The sequence below is a fragment of the Microcaecilia unicolor genome, chromosome 2 (genome assembly GCF_901765095.1).
Source record: "Microcaecilia unicolor chromosome 2, aMicUni1.1, whole genome shotgun sequence".
NCBI classification, from domain to species: domain Eukaryota; kingdom Metazoa; phylum Chordata; class Amphibia; order Gymnophiona; family Siphonopidae; genus Microcaecilia; species Microcaecilia unicolor.
This window is the reverse complement of record NC_044032.1, coordinates 3,820,030-3,842,758: the sequence shown is the minus strand read 5'-3', so window position 1 is coordinate 3,842,758 and position 22,729 is coordinate 3,820,030. Positions and strand designations below refer to the sequence as shown.

The 22,729-nt window shown below is 44.7% G+C and overlaps 1 protein-coding gene across 5 annotated transcripts in view; it reads right to left on the bottom strand.

Moving 5' to 3' along the window:
- LOC115462756 overlaps positions 1–22,729 on the bottom strand; it is a 52,109-nt gene that overhangs the window by 28,014 nt on the left and 1,366 nt on the right. For all 5 annotated transcript variants that reach the window (XR_003940952.1, XM_030192739.1, XM_030192737.1 and 2 more), the window contains exons 2-4: positions 17,396–17,530; positions 12,666–12,728; positions 1,299–1,415 (exon numbers count right to left, since the gene is read on the bottom strand). Coding sequence is in view for 4 of the 5 variants with exons in the window: in XM_030192739.1 (XP_030048599.1) it covers positions 1,299–1,415; positions 12,666–12,728; positions 17,396–17,530 (315 nt within the window). In the remaining variant the exon portion in view is untranslated. The remainder of the gene's footprint in view (positions 1–1,298; positions 1,416–12,665; positions 12,729–17,395; positions 17,531–22,729) is intronic.

Sequence of the window (22,729 nt, the reverse complement as noted above, 5' to 3'; positions counted from 1 at the left end):
AGCTTATCTATACGCAGACGGCAACTTTCTCTCATCTTCCGTTTCATAGTAATTGTGGAGCTGGATCAGGCATCCCTTCCAGGTTTGTGGAGATATCAGTCCATGATGCTTGCAGTGAGCCTGAACTACACATCTGGAGTGGATGTTGAAGCTCTGGATCTTTCTTCCACACTATGGACAAGAACAGAGCCAGAACCCTTTCTGGGACATTTTTGACCAAGGAATAAAACAATAGAAATACAAGATTTAGAAAAAAAAACCCCCACTTTTTTGTTTTTGGAAAACAATGAAAAAACAGGCACAGAGGCTAAAAATCTCTTCAATACCAGACAGCTCTGTGTTCACATCCGTTTGGCGGAGGAAAAACACAAAACCAAGGAGCTGAGATCGCTGTGCATGCTCAGAACTTCACATTTAGTTCTAAGGTCTTGGCCAGCTGTTCCATCCCAGTGCCGTCAGATGACACAGACATCCCCTACTTGGGTGTACGATTGATTCAATGGAAACGGATGTCTTTTTTTTCCTCTGTTCAAAAAACAACTTTGAAAAGCACAAGGAATGTAAAATTCAAACAGATCTCTTCCACGGAATGAGTACAGCCATTAAGGATACGTGGCTAAGAACCTGGCACCACCATGAATGCTTATACCAAGAAGATGGCGAAACCTGCATCCAATCAAGCCTGTCTCTAGGGCTCTCTTTCCTAGATTCTCACCTTCCCACTGGCTCCACAGTGCTCGTCTCTGCAACTTGCCTTTGTTTGCACTTCTTGCTCAAAGGAGGCAGGCGCAATGACAGGCACTGCAGAGCATGCTGCTTGCTGTTCCATGCAAGTTTAAATGGAGTCATGGGCAGGAAGTGCAAAATCGAGAAACAGCCCTGGGGATACCTGCCTCCCAGCATCTTGGTGTAAGCATGCCTGGATTAGTTTTCTTCACTCCACGTGTAATTAAACTCTGGAATTCGTTGCCAGAGAATGTAGTAAAAGCAGTTAGCTTAGCAGGGTTTAAAAAAGGTCTGGATGGCCTCCTAAAGGAAAAGTCCATAGACCATTGTTAAATTGACTCGGGGAAAATCCACTGCTTATTTCTGGGATAAGCAGCATAAAATGTATTGAACTTTTTCAGGATTTTGCCAGGTATTTGTGACCTGGATTGGCCACTGTTGGAAACAGGATGCTGGGATGGATGGACCTTTGGTCTGTCCCAGTGTGGCAATACTTATGCACTTAGGCGGTTGTAAGGCAGTCCAAACACGTGGAGGAAAGGTGTTAGTTCTTAACTTCCTTCATAACGTACCTGGGTCAGACAGATCTGACATTTCCTGCTCTCCCCCTGAGGTTATCTCCCCTGCTGGAGTGAAATCCGAGAGACTGAGATCCGATTCTTCTCCATTCTCCTCTTTCATTTGTACCTCTTTGAAAGCAAAAATTCATCAGTTAGGGACAAAATGCACACCGAACATGAAAAGCTCAGAATTGGCATGAACACCTTTTGTAATATTTGTGGTTCCTTTTATTTTTGCTTCCAGCTTCCACCAGCTGGTCTGAAGTTTGTGGGGATAAGATGTCCTCCCCTGAAGGTCTGGTATGGGCGCATCTTTTAGTAAATGGCGCTATCGTTTCAAAGTGTGGTCACAAGCCTGAGTGATGCTCACTTCCCGAGCGCTAAGGAGAGATTGACCTCTACCATCTATAACTCAGGCTTATGAAAGGCAAAGGAATCTTATACCAACATTAAATCTCAAGGTCTTAGGAGCCCTTTGATTGTCTGGGCCTAAACATCTGTGGTAAATATGACAGCTAGCGATGTTTCCATCCAGAAGTCGGTGTGTGGGGTTTTTACTAATTAAGCTTTTTTTTATAGACATTCTCAACTATTACATCTGGTCAGGACAGTTCAAAATTAGGCTCAGCATCAAAAAAATCAGTTTCATCACAATGGTTCAATGCTGGTCTTCAGTTCCCTCATGTCATGCTATGAGCTTTACAAAAGATTTTCAGCCCTTAAAATAGAATTTGACTAATGCTACCCAAGAATAGGGTTACCATATGTCCGGATTTACCCGGACAGGTTTTGCCAATCTGCCCAATTGTCCGAATTTCTGGACAAACGGGCAGATTGCTAGCCTCCCCTCCCTTACTTACTACTGCCCTGGTGGTCTAGTGACCTCTTCCGCCTTCGGGGCAGGAAAGAGGGGGGCTCTTTCCTGCCCCGAAGAGGTCACTAGACCACCAGGGCAGTAGTAAGGTAAAGGTGGGGGGGGGGGGGGGGGTGACAGGGTGTGTGACAGGGGGAGGGGAAAATGTGACAGGGGGTGGAGCGGGAAATGTGTCCTCCTTTTTGGGGGACAAAATATGGTAACCCTAACCAAGAACAGTGTTTAGCTTGGCACAGACTCCTGGTGACAAGGTATCATCAAAGAACCTAAGACCAGAAAAAGTCATTTTGACGGGCTTATAATCACAATATTGAAAGGCAAAGCCTGCTGTTATTTTCTTTTATGTCCTGCCAGCTCCAAAAAATGTGTTCATAGCAGGTCACCACATGCACATTATCCGCCAACACAATACATGAAACAGTGCTGCTCAACTCAATTAGAAAAATTCTTTAAACTTCTTTAACAATAAACCTTACCCGGTTGTACACAACTACTTTCACTCAAGTCACACTGCCTGTAACAGTCCTCTGCTCTCTCTGAACATTTACACTGAAGCACACTGGTGACTTTTATGTAAAGAAGAAGACAGCTGCCTGACCCTCCGGCACCTTTAATGAGCAGCTGGAGGTAAGAAATTAAACATAGGAATTAAAATCCATGCTAGGCCTTGCAAAGATTTTGTCATCACTGAGACTGTGCTGCCCCTTCTCTGCGATTTATTAGTGCTTCAATAGTACACTCATTAGGCATCAATATTCATTCTGTTTGCTTTACAAACATGGCAGGTGACAAAGCAGCATAAATAATTAAAAGCCCGACACGGCCATGTTTTGCCCTAACCAGCACATACTGCAGCTGTATGGAGAGAAGCCTTTGATCATAAGGTGATAGTAACATAGTAACATAGTAGATGACGGCAGAAAAAGACCTGCATGGTCCATCCAGTCTGCCCAACAAGATAAACTCATATGTGCTACTTTTTGTGTATACCTTACCTTGATTTGTACCTGTCCTTTTCAGGGCACAGACTGTATAAGTCTGCCCAGCACTGTCCCCGCCTTCCAACCACCAGCCCCGCCTCCCACCACCGGCTCTGGCACAGACCGTATAAGTCTGCCCAGCACTATCCCCGCCTCCCACCACCGGCTCTGCCACCCAATCTCAGCTAAGCTCCTGAGGATCCATTTCTTCTGAACAGGATTCCTTTATTTTTATCCCACGCATGTTTGAATTCCGTTACCCACTCCACCACCTCCCGCAGGTGATACACTAGGACTACACCTCTTGGTCTTTTAACAACCCCTGATGCAGTCCTTGAGAGGGCAAAACATGGCCGTGTCAGGCTATTAATTATAAATCAGTTCATGGATCCAGCTTCTCATATACAAGTACACAACTCTGGAATGCACTCCCAAAGGCCGTGAAAACTACGTATGTCCACCTCAACTTCCGGAAATCACTGAAGACTTATTCAACTTAATCACCTGAATCCAGCGACTCAAGTAAACCCAACTTAGTGAACTTTATATAACTTCCCTCTCTATGTTTCCTATTGTGTCTGTACATATCTATTTCATTTGTAATACATTGCTCTATATTTGTTTATTGACCGGAGGAGGCTTTCGCCGCACGGCGCTATGTAAGCCACATTAAGCCTGCAAATAGGTGGTAAAATGTGGGGTACAAATGTAACAAATAAATATATATATTTTTTAATGTGGACTTTTATATGTGGAACAGCTTTGGGTTTTATTATTATCAATCTGCTGCTTTGTTGCCTATTAAATAAGTACAAAAGTGTTGCCATACTAGGACAGACCTAGGGTCCATTAAGCCCAGTTTCCTGTTTCCCATAGTGGCCAATCCAGGTCACAAGTACCTGGCAAGATCCCAAAACAGTACAATACATTTTATGCTGCTTATCCTAATAATAAGTAGTGGATTTTCCCCAAGTCCATCTTAATAATGCTGTATGGACTTTTCTTTTAGGAAGCTATCCAAACCTTTTTTAAACCCCGCTAAGCTAACTGCTTTTACCACATTCTCTAGCAACGAATTCCAGAGTTTAATTAAACGTTGAGTGAAGAAATATTTTCTCCGATTCCTTTTAAATTTACTACTTTGTAGCTTCATAGCGTGCCCCCTAGTCCGTTCCACTCCACTCAGTATTTTATATACCTCTATCATATCTCCCCTCAGTCGTCTTTTCTCCGAGCTGAAGAGCCCTAGCTGTTTCAGCCTTTCCTCATAGGGAAGTTGTCTCATCCCCTTTATCATTTTCTGTACCTTTTCTAATTCCACTATATCTTTTTTGAGATGCGGTGACCAGAATTGCACACAGTATTCAAGGTGAGGTCGCACCATGGAGCGATACAAAGGCATAATAACATCTTCATTTTTGTTTTCCATTCCTTTCCTAATAATACCTAACATTCTATTTGCTTTCTTAGCCGCAGCAGCACACTGAGCAGAGGGTTTCAAATCATCAACGATGACGCCTACATCCTTTTCCTGGTCAGCCAACTCCTAATGCGGAACCCTCCATCACGTAGCTACAGTTTGGGCTCCTCTTTCCCACATGCATCACCTTGTACTTGCTCACATTAAACATCATCAACAAATACCACTCTCTGGAATACTGCTCTGAACAGACCAGGAGAATTAAGGTGAACCACTTAAGGCTTAGTGGTAAAATTTGAGGACCTGATAAGAGGGCAAGTATCACTGCTCTGGAGCAATTTCTCCAAATGGGTTAGTTTTGTACGAGAAACAGGGGTGGTATGATACAGACGTTCAAATATTTGAAAGGTATTAATCCGCAAACGAACCTTTTCCGGAAATGTGAAGGAGATAGAACGAGAGGACATGAAATGAGATTGAAGGGGGACAGACTCAAGAAAAATGTCAGGAAGTATTTTTTCACGGAGAGGGTGGTGGATGCTTGGAATGCCCTCCTGCGGGAGGTGGTGGAGATGGTAACGGAATTCAAACATGCTTGGGATAAACATAAAGGAATCCTGTTCAGAAGAAATGGATCCTAAGGAGCTTAGCCGATATTGGGTGGCAGAGACGGTGGCGGGAGGCGAGGATGGTGCTGGGCAGACTTATACGGTCTGTGCTAGAGCCGGTGGTGGGAGGCGGGGATGGTGGTTGGGAGGCGGGGATAGTGCTGGGCAGACTTATACAGTCTGTGCCAGAGCCGGTGGTGGGAGGCAGGGCTGGTGGTTGGGAGGCGGGGATAGTGCTGGGCAGACTTATACAGTCTGTGCCAGAGCCGGTGGTGGGAGGCAGGGCTGGTGGTTTGGAGGCGGGGATAGTGCTGGGCAGACTTATACAGTCTGTGCCAGAGCCGGTGGTGGGAGGCAGGGCTGGTGGTTGGGAGGCGGGGATAGTGCTGGGCAGACTTACACGGTCTGTGCCCTGAAAAGGACAGGTACAAATCAAGGTAAGGTATACACAAAAAGTAGCACATATGAGTTTATCTTGTAGGGCAGACTGGATGGACCATGCAGGTCTTTTTCTGCCGTCATCTACTATGTTACTATGTACATACTATGGCAAGAATGAACCTCACTCCCAAGCCATGATCTCTGCTAATGCTCGCCTTAAAACTTGCACTGTGCCAAAGTCCAAATGTGCTCGGAAATTCTTTTTTTTAACCAAGCCTGTGGCACCTAAAATGATAGGAAATATTTCTTAGTCTCAGACTGTATTTCTTGGTACTTGAGGATCTTTTCTCTCTCTCCACATGAGTCATAATCGCTCAGGCCTGACACCTCTTTGATTAATGCCATTCTGGTGTTCTTCTCTTTTACCACTATGTCCGGTTTTCTCGCATCCAGCATTTTATGTCAGGATGGGGATGTCCCAGATGATCATATCTGCTTTATTTTCCACAATTTCCACTTTTCTGTTACAGTGAGTTTCCAATGAATAAGACGTGCCAACTTGTTGTGCCTCTCTATACAAAAAGTTTCTGCCATCAGGCACTTTGCAGCCAGCTATGAGATGAGTAACCATTTTCACATTCTACAAATACTGGTTGTACCAGTTTTTTTCAACGCTCGCTGTGAACTATCTTGTCTGAAACCTAAGGATGAGACACAGTGGATTACAGTTCTCCTCTTCATAACCACTCACGTGTCCGGGCTTGATCCACGTACGGTGCTTGCTTTTCCTTTTCTGTTGATTAACTTCTTTAATAAGCATTTTCTCCTGCTTTGCATTTTCTGTTGTGTCACGACCACCACCATGATTCCTGCTCCTGTCGTGACCGGTTCTGACTCGCCTTTCGCTCCCAGGGTGACGCCAGGGTAGACTCCGCAGCCCCCTCCGGGGCCTCGGTGCCTCCTCCAGGTTGGCAAGCTAGCTGCACTGCTTCCCCTGCCATTCGGCTGCTGCAAGATTCCTTCCTCCTTAGGTGCCTGCTGTAGCCCGAGATTCAAAGGGCAAGTGGCGCAAAACCCGCCAGGGCGCCCGGCAATGACGTCATCGTCCAGGGCCTATTTAGAGCAGCGCTGGACTCTCCAGCACTGCCTTTGCAACAGGTGCCTTCAGTCTGACCTTGCTTTCAACCTTGCCTTCCCTTGCTTTGTATAAGAGAAAATCCGCTGCAAGGCGGAGAACTCAAGACTCCCCACGGAGAACAACAAAACTACAGAAAAGTGGGAGGACGACCAAGGATCCCAAAGACTAAGAAGATGTATAATAAAAGCGAAGTCAGGAGTCTTAATCGTAGATAACACTTGAACAGATGATGATTAAAAATCTTCTTATAAGGAGCGAGTGTTCGTCTCGTGGGACTATCTTAAATACCATCTTATAAGAAGATTTTTAATCATCTGTTCAAGTGTTATCTACGATTAAGACTCCTGACTTCGCTTTTATTATACATCTTCTTAGTTTTTTGGATCCTTGGTCGTCCTCCCACTTTCTGTAGTTTTGTTGTTCCCTTGCTTTGCCCCCAACCTGCCTTGCCTCCAAATTCAGATTCCCCTCCGTTGGCCCTCAAGGGCTCATTTCAGAGCCATCCCAGGCCCGGGTTCTGCCAGGCCTGCCTCCAAGGCCCTTTTCAGGGCCACCTGTTGAAGAAGTACTCGCCTGCTGTCAACTGGGAACCTCCTGGCCTCCACGTAGGAAGGATATGGTTGCCCAGCTGCGGCCCAAGGGCTCACCTCTACTACTACTACTATTTAGCATTTCTATAGCGCTACAAGGCATACGCAGCGCTGCACAAACATAGAAGAAAGACAGTCCCTGCTCAAAGAGCTTACAATCTAATAGACAAAAAATAAATAAAGTAAGCAAATCAAATCAATTAATGTGAACGGGAAGGAAGAGAGGAGGGTAGGTAGAGGCGAGTGGTTACAAGTGGTTACGAGTCAAAAGCAATGTTAAAGAGGTGGGCTTTCAGTCTAGATTTAAAGGTGGCCAAGGATGGGGCAAGACGTAGGGGCTCAGGAAGTTTATTCCAGGCATAGGGTGCAGCGAGACAGAAGGCGCGAAGTCTGGAGTTGGCAGTAGTGGAGAAGGGAACAGATAAGAAGGATTTATCCATGGAGCGGAGTGCACGGGAAGGACGAGTGTGGAGAGATACTGGGGAGCAGCAGAGTGAGTACATTTATAGGTTAGTAGAAGAAGTTTGAACAGGATGCGAAAACGGATAGGGAGCCAGTGAAGGGTCTTGAGGAGAGGGGTAGTATGAGTAAAGCGACCCTGGCGGAAGACGAGACGGGCAGCAGAGTTTTGAACAGACTGGAGAGGGGAGAGGTGACTAAGTGGGAGGCCAGCAAGAAGCAGATTGCAGTAGTCTAAACGAGAGGTGACAAGGGTGTGGATGAGGGTTTTGGTAGAGTGCTCGGAAAGGAAGGGGCGGATTTTACGGATGTTGTAAAGAAAGAAACGACAGGTCTTGGCAATCTGCTGGATATGAGCAGAGAAGGAGAGAGAAGAGTCAAAGATGACCCCAAGGTTTCGAGCTGATTGTAGGCCAGCGACAAGTTGGTTCCATTCCAGTACTTGCAGGTGGATGCTCTCTGTTCCTATCTTGCTATTCTGGAGCTCCTCTGTCCATCTCCACCTCAATCACAGATACTTTCCCTGTTGCTGCCTCCAAATGCTATGGCTGCTGTGTATCTCTCCTTTTATACGTCTTGTTGAACCCCCTCCCCCCTCTCTCTCTTTCAGTGGCATCACTCAGTCATTTCAAAATGTCCTCACTCAGGTACCGTGTCTTTAATTTGTCCAATCACAGATCTTAAGATATGCATTTTTTCCTTCGTTATATTTCCTATATTTTCTGGCAAGCTCTGCGTAATCAAGTACAGGGATCATAGCGTAATAGCAGCAGTACAAGATCTCCTTTTAGCTTCAAGACTCCATCTAATAGTTTGTAGTCCTCTGAACTTTTGCATTAGTTTCTGTGGGTTTATCTCCTGCAGCAATGGATCCACGAACAAGTTCAACGTGGCCTATGGCTGCATCAGGGATGTTTTCTTCTCCTGAGGGTTTTGCACTATCGCTATCACCATCATTAGCCCTAGTGCATAAGGCAGAGGTGCATAAGGCACCATCTTTTTATCCTGGGTAATGTGTGGCCAGTATGTATCTTTCTATTTCCTTCCTACCATAAATTATACAGTAGTGTTGTCTTACTAACAGGGGCCTAGCCAGACTTCGGCAGGAGGGGGGTCCAGAGCCTGAGGTGGGGGGTTACATTTTAGCCCGCCTCCCCCTGCCGCTGACCCCCGCTCCACTTTCGACCCCCTCCTCACCGCCGCTGCCAGGTACCTTTGCTAGCAAGTCTTCTTCAGCGCCGGTCTCCAGCACGTTCGCTGATCTGTTTCTGTGAGTCCTGACGTCCTGCACAGGCCGTACATGCAAGACATCAGGACTCTCAGAAACATATCAGCAAACGCGCCGGAGACCGGCGCTGAAGAAGACTTTGAAGGTACCTGGCACCGGGGGAGGGTCGGCAGCAGCAGGGGGGTTCAAAGTAGAGGGGGCCAGGGCTAAATTTGTGGGGGCCCATGCCCCCACCTAGCTACGCCCCTGCTTACTAAGATTTAGTATAGACATTATACAATAGGTCACCATGTGAAAGTACTTAAGGATTGGGAAGAAAATGTATTCCCTTCCTCTCAGAGATACACAGCAAATCACCAGTTTTTCTGCTCAATTGTTTTGTTGTATAACCCTCAGTACCTTCTGCCATGTTGTTTTGCCACCTTTGAACAACCGATTTATAGGTTTTCTGCCTCCCCAACAGAGCTCTGGAATTGGAACCAATTTTGGGTGGAGTTGGTAAAAATACTCCAGCTTCAGTGTATTGCATATTTTCACTTGACAGCATTTTCTTTGCTCAGGGTTCTTGTTCAAATAAATATATTTTGTGGTATACTAGTCCTAAGTTTCTGTAATTAATCACATTTCTCTTAGATTTACTGTACATAGTAGGAGTTGGGATCAGACAGCAGAAAAAGAGTTGTCAATGGTTTGGTGTACTGACTCCACGGCCCTGCTTACCAAAACCATTTCAAAATGGATTACGTAAGTCAAACATTAAAAGTCATACCTATCAAAGAGAAAAAAATCAAAAAAACTCCAAACAGCCCAGAACACGGCAGCCAGACTCATATTCGGAAAACCAAAATACGAACGTGCAAAACCCCTACGAGAGAAGCTACACTGGCTCCCACTCAAAGAACGCATCACGTTCTTTAAAGTATGTACCCTAGTTCATAAAATCATCCATGGTGATGCCCCAGCCTACATGTCAGACCTGATAGACCTACCACCCAGGAATGCTAAAAAATCATCTCGCACATTCCTTAATCTTCATTTCCCCAACTGTAAAGGTCTAAAATACAAACTAATGCACGCATCAACCTTTTCCTATATGAGCCCGCAATTCTGGAATGCGTTGCCACGCAACCTAAAAGCGATCTATGAACTGACCAACTTCCGAAAACAACTGAAGACCCATCTATTTGACAGAGATCAACATATGTGAAACTTCCCACAAATATCCAGAAATGTTTAATAATGTATTCTGCTATATTACTATCATGTATTCCATTACCATGCAACCCAAAATCCTTCTGTAAAACCAAATATCTATTCTCTTTTTACTTCCATTATCCATGATGTATTGTAAGCCACATTGAGCCTGCAAAGAGGTGGGAAAGTGTGGGATACAAATGCAATAAATAAAAATAAAAAAATAAATATAGTAATATAAATTATAAGTAAAATTCCAAAATATAATCAAATTATATACATTAATATTTAAAATACAGATCCTGTTAATGATTTCCGTCTTCAAATCGGGCTATTCAAATTGCAGAAAGTTTTGTTTTCAGAAGGTTCCTAAAATGCATATAACTGGACTCACATCTCAGATCTGAGTGAGTTCCACTGCAGGATGCAGTCACCGACAGATCAATGTAGAAAGCCACACGGTAAAGCCATGAGCCAATAGCTCAGCACGTAGTTATCATACAAAGGCGATGCAGTAAGCAAAGGGCCATGCATGTTCAAAGCACAGAGAATTTGTGTGCTAATTGTGGAAAGCCTTCTGGATACACGTGCATGAACAGTTAAGCTCTGGATGTGGTAACAGTAGTTAGCATATCTGGGTTTAAAAAAGGTTTAGTCAAGTTCCTGGAGGAAAAGTCCATAGTCTGCTATTGAGATAGACGTGGGATTGGTAGCATGAATCTTGCCATTATTTGGGTTTCTGCCAGATAATTGTGACCTGGATTGGCCACTGTTGGAAACAGGATACTGGGCTAGATGGACCATTGGTTTGACCCAGTATGGCTAATTCTTAAGGTTCTGCACCAATGGCAGAACTGTGTGCATGTCTGATCAGAATTAAAATGCCAGCACACACCTGCTCATGTGCTGGAATGTTCTGCAAACAAAATATCAGCCTCACCAAAATTTATTGCATATAAAAATTTTTGCAAGGCAAATATTTATGCACTACACATTCCAGTTCAGGTACAGATATATTTTTTTTTTCTGCTTGGACGCGTGGGTAGACCTGTTACTCCCCATTCTGTCTTTAAAGTTGAAGCATTTATTTATTTATTTAATAACCACCTTTATAAAGAGATTCAATCAAGGTGGCATTTGTTATGCTCGCAGAAAAAAAATGGCTATTAAATCCTATGCCTCGTCAGACTTTATGGCACATTTCTTGCAAAACCTGCGTACTCTTGTGAACTGCAGTGAAATAACTAATGACCTTACCGTTCCTTTTAATATGCTGAGCGCCCGTGTGTACTATGTGAACTAACTTCTACACTGAAGTCCTTTCGGTATCATGTGCCCACTAACGTGTTGTAGCTGGGTCCCCCTTCCAGGACCCAGCCAGGCTCGACGCTGCTTAGCTTCCTTCTTCACCCGACTGTTGCCTCACTCCACACCTCCTTGGCCTGTTCTGGGAACTCAGCGCCAGACCCTCTGAGAGCTTGCAGGACTTCCTCCTCTCTCTATTGTTTCCACAGAGGCTCAATCAAGGCAAAACGTTTATAGAAAAAAAACTTTATTTTCTTGCTTCCATTCAGCATAGACACAAAAGGAAAACTCCTTACTCCCAGGTTGTTAAGGTTTGCTGCCCAAAGTCTCATTCAGGGTTTAAACAGTCCATATAACTTCACTTTAGCCAAAATTACTTCTTTTAGGGAACAGTACATTATCAGAAAGAAAACACAATCGCTTGGTAGGTTGCAGGCCCAGACCTTTTCAGTTTGAAACAGTTTACACAGTCTTTCTTACAGCACAGCTACACAGCTTTGGTCCCACCTGGTTCAGACTGGGGTTTCAATTATGCCCAGCCCTCTTTCTCTCCCAGGGGCTGCACCTGTTTCCTCTTTAGTAGAGATCTCCCCCAGCGCCTCAGTCTCTCTCCTCTGGTCTTCCACCAGTCTCTCCAAGGCACAGCTAGCCACCCTCTTCCAGCAGCTTTTCGGGTTTGAGCCAGAGCTCCAATCTCCATCTGTTCCTCCTCTAGTCCTTCAGTAACCTCCATTTTATCCTCCTCTTCAACTTCCCCCGCCCCCAACCTTTCCAGCTGGCCCTCATCACCTTCCTCAGAGACCATTTCCCAATCTTCTATCTCCTCCCCTAACTCTTGCACAGCCGGGTGGGGAAGAGAGGGATTCTGGGACTGGTAGTTCCTCCTCTTCTTCCTTAACCCGGCCAACCTCTCTGCCTCCGGTAGCCCAGCTTTCTGAATTTGGGTGTTGTGCACATGAAGTCTGCCCCGTTGAGGTTCCCCGGCTGCTTGCACCCCCCTTCTGCGTGCCTTCCTGGATCCCCTTTCACCTACCCTCTCACAGTGTGCATAAACCTACTAACGTGTGCATAAACCTCTCAGTAATGTGTGCGTTTCTGGTCGCAGTAGCTTTCTGCGCAGGCCTTTGAGGGAATTGCTTTTGTAACTATTCAAAAGAGAACAGCAGAGGTGAAGATAAAGGAGTAAAACGAGAGGGTCTCACCTGGCCGGCTGGGTGACCTCCTCCTCTCTAGGGGATCATCAGTCCTTTGTACTGGAGAGAGAACTGAAAGGGAAAGTTTAAATTCATGCATTACAATGTCAGCAACGTGACCACGTCTTAATAATATAGGAATCCATTTCATGTTCTTTCTAGGACTCGATTTTTCTTTTCCAAAGCCAAACAGAAAGATTTTACTAAGCTACAGGAAAAAGGGCCCTGCAGTAGTGGCAGGGGCCGTTTATTCTGTGTGCCAGGGCCCTTTTTACCACAGCCGGTAAAGTGTCCCCCCCTCCCCAAATGGCCACGTGGTAAGAGAACTCTTACCGTGTGGCCATGCAGTGGGGAGCACATTGTGGCAGTGGTAAGGGCTCCTGCGGTAACACTGCTATAACCGGGGAGAGCACAGCAATGCCCAATTACTGCCGGGTTTGCACCGCACAGTGGGGGGGGAAAGAAAATTTCACGGAGCGCCGGAAATGGGGCCGCTTCAGCCAGACCTACCGCTGGCAGCTGCGTTGGCCCAGCAGTTCTGTTTTAGTGTGCAGAAAACCCACAAAGAGGCAAACTTCCCGCAAGACGCCATGGTAAAACTACCAAAAAAGAAAAGAAGGAAACAAACTGAAGCTCTCTAGACAACAGACAGATCATTCAGGAAACAAATCAAACCGAAAACAGCTCCACCACCAATAACTTGAATGGTTTGTGGGTGGTGGAACCTGTTTCAGTTTGATTTGTTTTCATTATATGAATGATTTGTCTTAACTGAGTCAGAAGAGCTTCTCTTGGTGCTGTCAAATGAATATTTAAGATCCTCTAAGGACTGGTTTTTATATTTATTTAAGCAATTTATATCCCACACAATCTAGCATAATAAAATATTAACACATAATAGGACAATACAATTAGTTATAAAAACATTACTGCCCCTTGAGAACTGTCTTATCAAAAGAACAGCAGAGAAGACCTCTTCGATATAGTTAAGTATTACAAGCCTGCTGAAAAAGAAATGTCAGTTCTTCCTTTAAAATCTCCAAATTTTGTACTGCTCACAGAGTTAGAGGTAAAGATTTCCAGAGACTTGGATCTATGATGTAAAAAGATGGAGGCTCTATATTCTTCTAATCTTACAGCCAGTGGAGTAGCTATGGGGGACCATGGGGGCATGGGCCCCTCAAACTGGCTCCGGGGCCCCCAACCCCCGCCAGCTAAGGCGTCTGTCCTACGCTTGTCTTACATTGCTGGTGCCCTGTCCTGTTTTTCAGCGTCATGCACGCTCATTTTAATGAAACTGAGCATGCTCAGTTTCATTAAAACGAGCATTAACGGGGCTGAAAGCAGGATAGGGCGCCAGCAATCGACCAGCGCGGGACAAACGCTTAAGCTGGCAGGGGTGGGGGGGGGGGGCAGAGGCAGGAGAGCGGCAGCAGGGAGACAGGCTCTGGCCCCCCTCCCGTCGAGGCCTGGCTATGCGCCCCTGCTTACAACACGAAAAGAAACATCTAATAAGGTGATCGTAGCTGATCTCTGTGCTCTAGATGGTTGATACAACTGTAAATGTGCAAAGACAACTTCTCAAAATTTAAAAACTAACAAGTATCTTAAAATTTGATTCTAAATTATATGGAAGTCAATGTAGTTTCATCAATACTGGTGAGACAAACATAATTCAATCCCCCTGGTGCAGTCTTACAGCAAAGCAAGGGCTTGTTGGGTTTTTAATATATGCTCCAGTTATTTAATAATATTTTTGTTATCGTCTTCTATTCCCTCTACGGTGGTGTATATTTTTCTTTTTGTTCATCTGTTCCTGCTGATCTGGGATCAAACACAAAACGCCAGGAATGCTGTGAGTGGCCTAGTGGTTAGGGTGGTGGACTGAGGAACCAAGTTCGATTCCCGGCACAGGCAGCTCCTTGTGACTCAGGGCAAGTCACTTAACCCTCCATTGCCCCATGTAAGCCGCATTGAGCCTGCCATGAGTGGGAAAGCGCAGGGTACAAATGTAACAAAAATAAAATAGATACTATTGGAGATTCTACATGGAATGTTGCTACTATTGGAGATTCTACATGGAATGTTGCTATTCCACTAGCAACATTCCATGTAGAAGGCTGTGCAGTCTGACGTCCTGCACGTATGTGCAGGACGTCAGACTCACAGAAGCAGAAGCCTGCGCGGCCACATTGGTGATCTGCAAGGGCCGACTTCTTGTGGAATAGCAACATTCCATGTAGAATCTCAAATAGTAGCAACAGTGGAGGAGTGGCCTAGTGGTTAGGGTGGTGGACTTTGGTCCTGAGGAACTGAGTTCAATTCCCAGCACAGGCAGCTCCTTGTGACTCTGGGCAAGTCACTTAACCCTCCATTGGCCGCTGCATAGAGCCTGCCATGAGTGGGAAAGTGCGGGGTACAAATGTAAACAAACAAAAAAAAAAATTCAAGTAGATGCCTCAGTGTTTGTACATTTGTAATTGCAATAAAAGCTGCGGAGGAAGGACCTAGAAGGCACGAAAAACAACCTTACTGAGCAGGAAAGGAAAGGGGACGTGATTTGATATATTGCCTTTCTGTGGTTACAATCAAAGCATTTTACTTATTTTGTACCTGGGGCAGCGGAGTGTCCAAAGTCACAAGGAATTGAATGTGGTTCCCCTGGTTCTCAGGCCACTGCACTAACCGCTAGGCTACTCCTCTCCACACCAAAGTAAATGTCCATGGGTTTCCCAGAATAGCTGCCACACCTCTGCCTAAAACCACAAACCATTAAAAGTACCTATGGTGTCCTTTGTTAACCTGATACCAACTCTGCAGGACCTCTCCCACGTTAAAGTGACGTGGAGGGGCTTTTTCGACAGAACTTCTAAATCTGAATTTGGACGTTTTACACAAAATGTTCAAATGCCGAACAGGGAAGATGGTCATTTTCAAAAAAGAAAGACGTCTATCATTTTTTTCCCCCCCAAATACTATGGATGTTTTGTGATTTGGCTTTTTTTTTTTTGCGGGGGGGGGGGGGGGGGGGGGGGGGGGGGTTTAAGAAAAAGTCCAAGTGCAAAACGCACAAAATCAAGCCACTGGGATGTAGGAGGAGCCAGCATTTTTCAGAGACTGGTCACCCCCCCCCCCCCCCCCAACATCCCAGGACAGCAATAGGGCACCCTAGGGGGCACTGCAGTGGACTTCATAAACTGCTCCTAGGTACACATCTGACCACTGCTCCCTTACCTTGTCTGCTGAGCCCCCCAAACCCCACTTCCTCCAACTGTACACCACTATAATAGCCCTTACAGGTGAAGGGGGGCACCTATATGTGGGTACAGTGGGTTTCTGGTGAGTTTTGGAGGGCTCACACTTTCCTCCACAAGTGTAACAGGTAGGGGGAGGTAGGTGCCTGGGTCCACCTGTCTGAAGTGCACTGCACCTACTCCTAAACTACTCCAGGGACCTGCATGCTGCTGTAATGGACCCCAGAATGACATCTGACGCTGGAATAGAGGCTGGCAAGTAATGTTCTTCATCACAATTTTTCAGGGTGGGAGGGGTTTAGTGACCACTGGGGGAGTAAGGGGAGGTCAGTGACCACGGGGGAGTAAGGGGAGATCATCCCTGATTCCCTCCAGTGGTCACCTGGTCATTTGGGGCACCTTTTTGTGCCTTGTTCGTAATCAAAACAGATCTAGCTCAAAACTTCCAAGTTTTAGTCCTGGACATTTTAATTTTGTTCCATTACGGCTGAAAAACCTCTAAGTCTTAGGACCGCCCCCTTGAGATTTAGATGTCCTTCAGAGAAAATCGTGTAAAAAGAGGTTTCGAAAATACTGATTTGGACATTTTTGCGAGATAAGCGTCACTTTTAGGACGTTTTTCTTTTTTGAAAATGAGCCCCATAGCGGGGGCCACTAAAGTTTTAACAGAACCAAAAAACTGCATTATCAGCCTTGTTACCCTCTTCCGACATGCAATCATATAAGTGATACCCATCACCAACAAAATAAGGCAGGAAATATTATCAGGCAGCCTTGAGCTATGAAAATCGGCACACGGGGCAAAAAAACAGAATGACTGCTTTATCAGTGTATTTTTCATGAACATTTATTTTCCTTACTCCACAGAATTCAAAGGGGGAAACCCTGGTGCACAGATATACGCATATCTCGCTGATTCAGCAAGCTGCAGCCCATGAGAAACTGCAACGTATCCAGATAACGCTGGAGAGGATTTTAACCAGTGTGCTGACCGCATTCAATGCCAGCGCTGTTGCTTAATGTTTATTCAGTGTGCGGTCACCAGGCTGGTATTATCCATTTAGTTCAGACTCGCTATCCAGATAAATTTGCCCTCTGTCTGCCCCAAACCCAGCCTCATATGGACAGTATTGGCCCATTCAGTCGTTATTTTCAACTTCTGGTCGGAATTAAACTTCTTTGGAATACTAACCTGTTTCCAACTTCTTCTGCTTACAGCTGTCCTGTTCATGAAAGATCAAAATTCACAGGACCACAGCTACGTATTTTTCACTTTCATATACCTTAAACTGTGAAGTCCCGCATTGCTATCATGACCTCACAATTCAACTGACACCTCTCACCAAGAAGGGGGGGGGGGGGGGGAGAGTGGGGTCTCACTCCTGGTAATGGCAAACAATCTTACCGGACTGAGACCACCACTTCCTAGCAAGCAAAATTTCTTCCAGCGCATTACCTGCGCTGCCTCCTGGACTTCTGACTCACCTTGATCTTCGTTGGCAGATGACTGGTTCTCCTCGCTTCCTAGAAAAAGCGATTTCTGAAACTGTATCTCTGCCTCTGGGGAGGATAGATAATAGTTCAAATGCCTCCCAGTTTGAACCTCTCTGTCCTTGGCATCTGGAAAAAGAAAAAAGTGTATCAATGATGAAATCAGAGAGTCCTTTGAATTTCGATGTTTTTGTAAAAAGCAATTAGGGGAAATTCTAGCAGCATACCAGCAGGTTCAACAAAACTCACTGCTGTCATCAATGACGTACCCAAAAGCAAGAACAGCCTCATGTAGTGTACACTGCATGAAGAGAGCCCGGGTTCAATTCCTGGGCCCAGTCTCGGCAGTTCACACCTTGCTATTGTTCAACAGCAGCACCTAGTGGCCAGATTTGGTGTTTATGATAGCTGGATTCTAGAGAAGGCCAGGCCAGGGGCACTTTCAAGAGGACATCCAAGTCTGACTAGAGACATCCAGCTTATAACATCCAAAACAGACGGTCATCTCACATGGATTTTCCAACAGGAAATACGTCAAGGTTCCCTGTCAGAAAATACATAAGATGGACGTCCGTGTGCCGAAGATGTCCAGCATGAACGATCATTTTACAAACAGCCAGGAACGGGTCCAAATCTTCTCGAACATACCTCAATTTTCATCTTCCCAACTGCAAAGGCCTCAAATACAAAACTTACTATGGGTCCAACTTCTCCGTTATAGGCAGCCAACTCTGGAACGCAATACCCCGTCACATCAGAACAACCAATGAACACCTACCCTTCCGAAAGCTGCTGAAAACTTGCCTCTTCAAACAACCCAACTTAATTCCTCACCGTCAGCACTACCTACACTCCAATCCTCTCCCCCACATCTCTCCCCATTGTTTCTACTCTTTTAACTTGAACATCTCTTGATACTTTGAGGCATATTTTCAAAGCACTTTGGGAGGCTAAGTTCCATAGGTTTCTATGGAACTTTGGGAGGCTAAGTGCTTTGAAAATAAGCCTCTTTGTATCATACTTTGTGTAACCTCTGTGATACTTTGCAACACAACTTCTAAGCCCCACTGAACTTGCTATTGAGCGGGAAAGAGGGGGGTATAAATGCTATAAAATAAATAAATAAAAACTGGAACATCCAACATATGAACAGAAAAAGGACGTCTGTCCTATAGCATTTTTAGAAGATTAGCCACACAGGTGACCAGAGCAGAGGGGCAGCCTAGTGGTTAGTACAGTGGACTTTAACAAACCAAGGGACACAGGTTCAAATCCCACTTCAACTCATTTATTTATTTTTTTTTGTGGGCTCTCCAGAAACAGAACCCCCCCCCCTACTTTACCTACGTACATAAGCCGCATGAAGGCTATTGAAGAGGTGTACATTTAGGTACAGTAGGTATTTTTCTGTTCCTGAAGGGCTCACAATTAACAAAATAAGAGTTAAAGTGGGATTTGAACCTGGGTCCCTGGGTTTAAAGTCCACCTCACTAACCACTAGGCTACTCCTCAGACTTGCTTCCTGCTTTGTTAAGAATGCCATAATCAAGGAGGTCTGATGAACAGAAGACAACAGGAGCATGCTCGGACCATTACACGGCCTGAAGCCAGTAGGAAGAGCTTGTCGCCCTATCAATTACATTATTTTGTGTGTATTAAGATGGCGGTGGCTGTTTTAAGGAGAATGAAAACCTCCTTGGGTGGACCGGCTTCAGCTTTGAGATGTCATGCTGTCTCCTGTTCATCCAACCTCTTTGCCCATAATATCTGAAGCTGGGAGAGCCTGGTACCCCCTTTCAGTTTCATTTTCAGGAGACGGAGGGGGGATTAAGGAGGTGTCATACCTTAATCCCTCCAGTTGTCAGACGATCACCTTTTTATACCCTTGACGTGACAAACTTAGGAAGTCCTTTATATGCTTGCATGCTTTGCTACTAAAACAATACTCCTCCAGCCAATTAAAAGGACAATGAAAGGCAGCACATTCCTTGTATCGAAATCTCTTCCCCTTCCCCTCATAACATCAGAAAGCCAAGCAAAACTCATAGTCAAGCAAACACTTGGGAAACAATAGCCCAGACACAATACAGGAAGTTTCACCAAAAACACTCTCTGAAGCCAGGAACAAGAATCTCAAGACTAAAAGGGGGGAAAAAAAGGTTATTTCAGGTACACTGGGAGAGCCAACTGATTGCAGCAATAAGATGATTTTTACCATGCATGTACAGACACACACATGGCCAGAGGCAAATGCCTAACCAATATAAAGGCACAGATCTGTTTTTAAACCCCGCACAGAGGTTGCTTCTTAGAAGCTTAAAGTGCACGTTCCCTTTCTTTCTTAATGCTTCTAATGTCCTGCCTAGAAACCATGGACACATAAAACTTTCAATAAATGTTTTTTTTTTTTTTTTGGGGGGGGGGGGGGGGGGTGTTATCTGAAATATAAAATACTGGGGAAAGGGAATGGGACTTGATATACCGCCTTTCTGTGGTTTTCACAACTACACTCAGGGATTCTTTTACTAAGGCGCGCCAAAAAAATGGCCTGTGCTAATGTAGGTGCGTTTTGGATGCGCATGTCCATTTTTTAGCATGCCGGCAAAAAAAGGCCTTTTTCCTCCCTTTTTAGCTGAAAATGGACATGCGGCAAAATAGAAATTGGTGCGCGTTCATTTTGGGTCTGTGACCATACTGCCACCCACTATTAGCGGTAAGGTCTCATGGGTTAACCAGGCAGTAATTGTCAGCGTGCGTATACTGCCGATTATCGCCCAGTTAGCGCTGTGCGCCAGAAAACCAAAAATATTTTCTGGCGTGCGTATCGGACATGCGTAAAAATTAGAATTACTGCCTGGGGCATGCGGTAGCCGGGCAGTAGTTCTAATTCGATGCAGGTTATATGCGCCTTAGTAAAAGAGCCCCTCAAAGCGGTTTACATAGTATATACAGGTAGAAATTTGGGCAAATCCACTCAATGTAGAAGCTCAAACGAGTGAAACCTTTTTTCCCCCGAGAGAAGTATTTCGCAACTTGGTACAATCTATGGTACTAAGCCATCTAGACTATTGTAACGGTATCTATGCGGGATGCAAAGAACAAATCATAAAGAAACTCCAAACTACTCAAAACACAGCAGCCAGGCTTATATTTGGAAAAACGAAATTCGAAAGTGCCAAATCCATACAAGAAAAACTGCACTGGCTGCCAATCAAAGAATGCATCGCGTTCAAAATCTGCACCCTGGTTCACAAAATCATTTACGGAGAAGCCCCAGGATACATGACAGACCTCATAGACCCTACCAACCAGAAACACATTAAGATCAACACGAACATACCTAAATCTCCATCACCCAAGCTGCAAAGGACTCAAATACAAATCAACCTATGCATCCAGCTTCTCCTACATAAGCACACAACTATGGAACACATTACCAAGCGCCGTGAAAACAACATATGACCACCTGAAATTCCGGAAATTACTAAAAACTAACTTGTTCAAAAAGGCATACCCTAACCATCCTACTTAAATGCCTTAACCCAGGAACACAACAAAACCAAAGCTCATACTGGACATTACCTAACTCTTCTTCTAACGATTCCCCAATGTGTCTGTCACACATGAACTTTACTTTACCACAACCTCACTTTGTATTTGTTATAACCGGAATTGGCGATCGCATCTACGACACTATGTAAACCACACTGAGCCTGCAAACTGGTGGGGAAATGTGGGATACAACTCTCTTGCCCTGTCCTTTTATCCTCACCTCTTTATTCCCTTACCAGGACCAGGACACTGTACCAGTGACTTCACAGTGAGAATCCTGAAAGGTAACTTTAAAACCATACAAGAACGTAAGACCTTTGAAGTCAGAATGATTGAATATTTTAACACCCAACAGAAAGGACTTAACAAGGATCTGGGGTTCCTAGCCCATTATAAACCATAAAGCTGTATGTCTCTGTTGATCACCCCACCCCTCACCTATCCACACCCATCCTGTTAGAATATCAATGATATGCTTTGATGTCCCCATGCATACTTCCGAATGTTAATATATGGCCTGGCTTTAGATCTGCCACTGGAATAGTGATAGGTAAAGCTATGCAGCCTAAAATAACTGAAGAAGTACTGACTAGGCCAAACAACAAGAAAGTGATTTAATATTTGAGAATCTGCAAAAAGCAGGTCTGAACAATGAGTCCTGACACAAACTGGTACAACTGTCACTTTAAATCAGATGAACAAAATGGAGTCTATTAGTTTTGTATAGAAGGCTACAGAGGTTATACAGAGTTCTTAAAAGTATTGCGACACAGACAGATGTGGAACTGTTATCTCAACGCTTCCCAAAACATGCTGATAAGACTGTGTGGGAAAGTATCATCTCAGAAAGTGAGAGCTAGGTATCTCTCCATAGACTTCTATGGAGAGGTTTGTGTATAAAAGAGGGGACAAATTGCCATAGCTTTGGAATTTTCCCCAACGCTTCTGTCAGACGGCAGGGCTCTGTCCGGTTCTACCCAGAATCTGTCTGCTGATTGTACCTGATTAAAGTCTGATGTCTGTATTCGTACCAACTTGAAGACTTGTCTTTGGGTAAGAAATAAAATGTATCTATCTATTTAAACCTATCTCTGTCTTTATTCTATCTTCTCTTTACCTTACATTTAGCTTACAAGGCACATCACATACACTCAGTCTCAGGAGAAACTTAGACAGATTTTTAATAGGCATTATCTGGGAACATAAATAGCCCAGAGTATACCTAGATCCAGGAAGACAGAAAGCAGTAGTTATGGGAATTAGAATTCGATTACAGCCCCTAATGCAAACCCAGAACAGACCTCCTTGTGATTGGGTGACAATGGAGGTGGGAGAAACCATACAGAACCTGTTATATGAAATAGGTATCTTTAGTCCCCCGTGTGATCTGGAGTCAGAAAGAGGTCCAAGAAGGGGAAATTAAAACACGACCCACCCCCATCCTCCCACCCTGTCAGACTGTCATAGTAATGCTTGAATGTTTTCACTTATATACACTGTCAGCTAGCATATTTGCTTATTTCCGATCTGAGGAAGAAGGGCAACCTTCGAAAGCTAATCAAGAAATGTATTAAGTTATGTCCAATAAAAAAGGTATCATCTTATTTTCTTTTCCATGTTTTATTTTGTTTGATTTCTATAGATTCTACATGGAATGTTCCTATTCCACTAGAAGTCGGCCCTTGTAGATCACCAATGTGGCCGCGCAGGCTTCTGCGAGTCTGACGTCCTGCACGTACGTGCAGGACATCAGACTCACAGAAACAGAAGCCTGCG